Source organism: Humulus lupulus, chromosome 5, assembly GCF_963169125.1.
Source record: "Humulus lupulus chromosome 5, drHumLupu1.1, whole genome shotgun sequence".
Taxonomy (NCBI): Eukaryota; Viridiplantae; Streptophyta; class Magnoliopsida; order Rosales; family Cannabaceae; genus Humulus; species Humulus lupulus.
Window position 1 is genome coordinate 228,872,038 of NC_084797.1, and position 3,963 is coordinate 228,876,000.

The 3,963-nt window shown below is 38.3% G+C and overlaps 1 protein-coding gene across 1 annotated transcript; it reads right to left on the minus strand.

Moving 5' to 3' along the window:
- Positions 1 to 851: 851 nt before the first annotated feature.
- LOC133780035 (uncharacterized) lies at positions 852 to 2,743 on the minus strand. Its single transcript, XM_062219918.1, has 2 exons — positions 2,378 to 2,743; positions 852 to 1,151 (listed from the first exon to the last, which is right to left on the minus strand). Exons 1-2 carry the CDS (start codon positions 2,741 to 2,743, stop codon positions 852 to 854), a joined length of 666 nt encoding a protein of 221 aa, XP_062075902.1.
- Positions 2,744 to 3,963: the final 1,220 nt, after the last annotated feature.

The window sequence follows — 3,963 nt, forward strand, 5'->3', positions numbered from 1 at the left end:
ATTTGAGTAATAAGTGGAAAATTGAGGTGACTACTCGGAGGTCATACAGGGCCGGTCGGCCCATCATGGCGTTGTACGGAGAGGGGATGTTAATCACCACGAACAAAGCAGTTATCGTGTTGCTTTTAGGGGCCATCCCTACTATTAAAGGCAACCTTATGCTTCCTGTGGGGGCCATGCCATTCCCAGTACACCCATACAGCAGCTGCTCGCATGGTTCCAAGTATCTAATGCTTAAATTCATCCTCTCTAGAGTATTCTTGAATAGAATTGTTGGCTGATGAGCCGTGATCAATCATCATTCGAGCCACGATCATGTTGGCGATTTGCACATCTACCACCAAAGGGTCATTATGTGGATGATGTACATGACTTGTGTCTTCCTCACTGAATGTGATGGGTTCACATTCATATCGAGGTTGTTTGGGAGTACGGTCGTGGATAGCCAGTACATCTTCCTCTCGCTCGTGTCTAAGGGATCGGGCGTATCTTTCTCATGCCTTGCCACTGTTACCGGCCAAATGTGGTCTTCCACAGATCCTATCTAGCCGCCCAGGAACTGATGGTGGTAGGAGTGGTTGAGTGCTTTGATACTGTTGGGGAGGCTATTGCTGAGGAGGTTGTTGAAGCTGTGGGTCGGTGGTCGGTCATATATACCTCTTTAGATTAACATTATTTTCCCGAATGAGGAATTCTATTTCCTCTTTTAGGTGATTGCATTCATTGGTTTCATGACCGTAGTCATTGTGAAACCAACAAAATTTATTCATATCCTGTCTACTAGCGTTTTTCCTTAATGGTGGTGGTCTCTTGTAAGGCACTGCTGCCTAGGTGGCATTGAAAACATCAGCTCAAGACTCCATCAGGATAGTGTAAGTAGCAAATTTGGGCACGTATTCTCGCCATTTTGGCGGCTTGGTGGTCTTAGGTTTCTTATTATTATTCTGGTTACTGTCACCTCCAGCTCTATTACCGCGTTTGTCATTCTTGCCCCCATTTTTACTTCCTTCTGTAAGGTTGGTGGTGTTCCCAGCTTTTGTTTTCTCCTGCTCGGCAGTTTCCTGGGTAGGATTATCCACCTTCCGTTCAACTTCCTCTAGCTTGATAAATTCTTCTGCCCTATCAAGGAATTCTTGAGTGGTGCGCGCTGACTGTTGCGAAAATTAAAGCTAGGCAAGTATACATAATCGTTTTTGTAGTTTATTTCGGTAAGACCGATATCGTTCGCACAGAGACTAATTATCAAGTACCAATAGTCTATTTTACTTTCTATTTGGTAATCAAAAATTGGAATTTTTAAATCTAAAATAATAAATAACATAATTAAATGAAAAACAACAAAGAACAATAATCTTGCAGCAAACTTGATTCAAATATATATAAGAAATTAGGGATTCTAATCTCCTCTACTATCCACTTTATTATTCATTAATGCAATCACAAAGATAATTCTTCTCATTAAGATGAAAGACATGCAAAAGTGTTAAATATTCAGGTTAAGAAATATAAAACTCGACCTAATGCAAATTCTCTATATCTCTATGAGAAATCTAAACAATAGGAAGCAATGAACTCAGCCCTAAATCACATAGACCAATTTGATACTCTCGTTCTAAATTGAAATCCGTGTCTATTCAATTTTAGCATATCCAAATCTCACTTCTCAGATTTTGATTTAAGTTCATAAATAGCATGTAAAATGTGTGCAATCAATCATATACATAATAAATACAAATTGAATAGATCTTAGATGAAGAAGAAATTATAAAGTTGCATTAATTCATAATAAAGATTCAAGAGATTCAATCAAAAACCCTAAATAGAATTTAGTTCATGTTCATCACTAAGAAATCCATAAACATGAAATTAACAAAAACTGAAAAATAAAAAGAGAAGAAAAAAAACTCTAAATGATAGATCCAATCTTCATCCCAAAGCACTCCTAAGCCTCTTCTCCCAGTCTAGGTCTGCAAAAAGTGCCTCCTTTTTTCTCCTTAATCGTAATTTAAACCTAATTAGCGTTTTTTTAAACATGAAAGGATCAAAACACCCTTAATTAAAAATCTGCATTTTTCTCATTTGTAGACGTATCCTGCGGTCGCAGGATGTCATTCCTGCGGTCGCAAAACACCCTTTCTGCGGTCGCAAGAAGTGCTCCGAAACACCGTTTTCCACCAATTTTTGTCATTTTGTCGATTTTTTCACCATGTTTCCACACCTAAGCCCTTCGACACCTGAAAACATACAAAAACCAGCGTAAAATAGAACAAAGCAAAACAAACACCTAATACTTTACCTGAAAAACACATAGTAAACAAGTCTAAAACTCGTTTATCACTGACTTCCTCTTCAAGCTACTCCAGAATAGACTTTTTACCTTGACTCTCGAAATGATGGCTATCAACTTACCATCATCACTAAGGGACTTCACTCTGGTGGCCTCTTGCATGAAACGTTGAATGTAGTCTTTTAAAGGCTCGTTGTCCCTTTGTTTTATGTCCACCAAATCATTTGGCTTGGTTGGAAGGGGCATTGCCGATGAGAACTGAGAATAGAATATGCGGACAAAACTATCCCATGACGTGATTGACCCTGACTGTAGCTTGAAAAACCATTGCTGGGCAGTTTCTGATAGGGTGGCCGGGAAAATCCTGCACCTAGCATCATCCTGAACCCCCTGGAGGTCAGTTTGCAACTCAAAGTTGTGGACGTGGGATACTGGGTCTTCCTGCCCAGTATACATTTTCCATGTTGACATCTTGAATTTAACGGGTATAGCCAGCTGATTAATGCATTTGGAAAATAAGGAAAATAGGTTAGATTGTATGTGTTATGATATATTTATATGCTATGTTATGTTTATGTTTATATGTATGTATATGATCTATGTTGTAGTCACTTGGGAAATATAGTTGCTTAGATAGCAAATAGATTCCAAAAAATTTATCATTATCGTAGATTAGAGTTATGATTAAACATACCTCGATTAGTAGATAGAGGACCTAGATGGTTTATCATATACTATTTTGTGATCTTACCTACCTCGATTAGTAGACAGATGACCAAAATGGTTTTATCACATGCTACGGTAATGAGTTAATGACCATTAATATGTAGTCATGTGTTTATATGATATATGTTTTTAGTCTTATGTTTTATAGCATGTTTTAGTAGATTTTTCTTGCTGGGCATTAGGCTCATTCCTTTTATTTTAGATGGTCAGGAAAATAAGCTTGGAAGGCGGGACAGATTCATGGCAACTTTGGCATGTGTATTGGGAGAGGAGTGAATGAATGAACAACTGGAAAAGATCGAGGATGAAGTTTATATTTTTTGAGTCTTTTCATTTATGTAATTATGTTTTTCGCATTTAGTATTTGAACAATTAACTAAATGTTTAAGTTTTCTTTATGTTTTTATGTAATAACAATGGGATCAAAAAATAGTACTAAGCGCTAGTCCTGCATGAGCATTAAATGCTTGACCGACCTATTGGTCGAAGAAAAATAAAACGCTTGGCTAGTCTATGACTAGTTACTTAGAGTCAGGGCTAAAAGGCTCAGGTGACTTGACAGTCACATGGCTTAGGGTGCAAGACTCCAGAAAGACTTATTAGTCATTTATTCAAGGCGCAGGACCCCAGAGAGACTCATTAGTCATCTATTTAGGGTGCAGGACCCCAGAATGACTTACTAGTCATCTCTTTAGAGCGTTGGTCCCTAGAACAACTTAATAGTCAAAAATCCAGGGCGCAAGACCCCAGAATGATTACATGGTCATTTAATATTATTTGTATACATGCAGTAATAAGTTTTCTTGCTGAGCCTTGGCTCACAGGTGCTATGTGGTGCAGGTAAAGGGAAAGAAAAACTTACCCAACCTTACGTGTACATATGCGGTCGCTTGACCACCACGGCCAAGGTGTTTCTTAGGGGAACTAGGGTTTAACCCTATTTTTGCAGC

Coding starts and splice junctions, on each gene's coding strand:
- LOC133780035 (XM_062219918.1), bottom strand. CDS start 2,743: ATGTATACTGGGCAGGAAGACCCAGTATCCCACGTCCACAACTTTGAG. Junction 1,152..2,377: donor CCATCATTTCGAGAGTCAAG/GTAAAAAGTCTA, acceptor TTTTCGCAACAG/TCAGCGCGCACCACTCAAGA.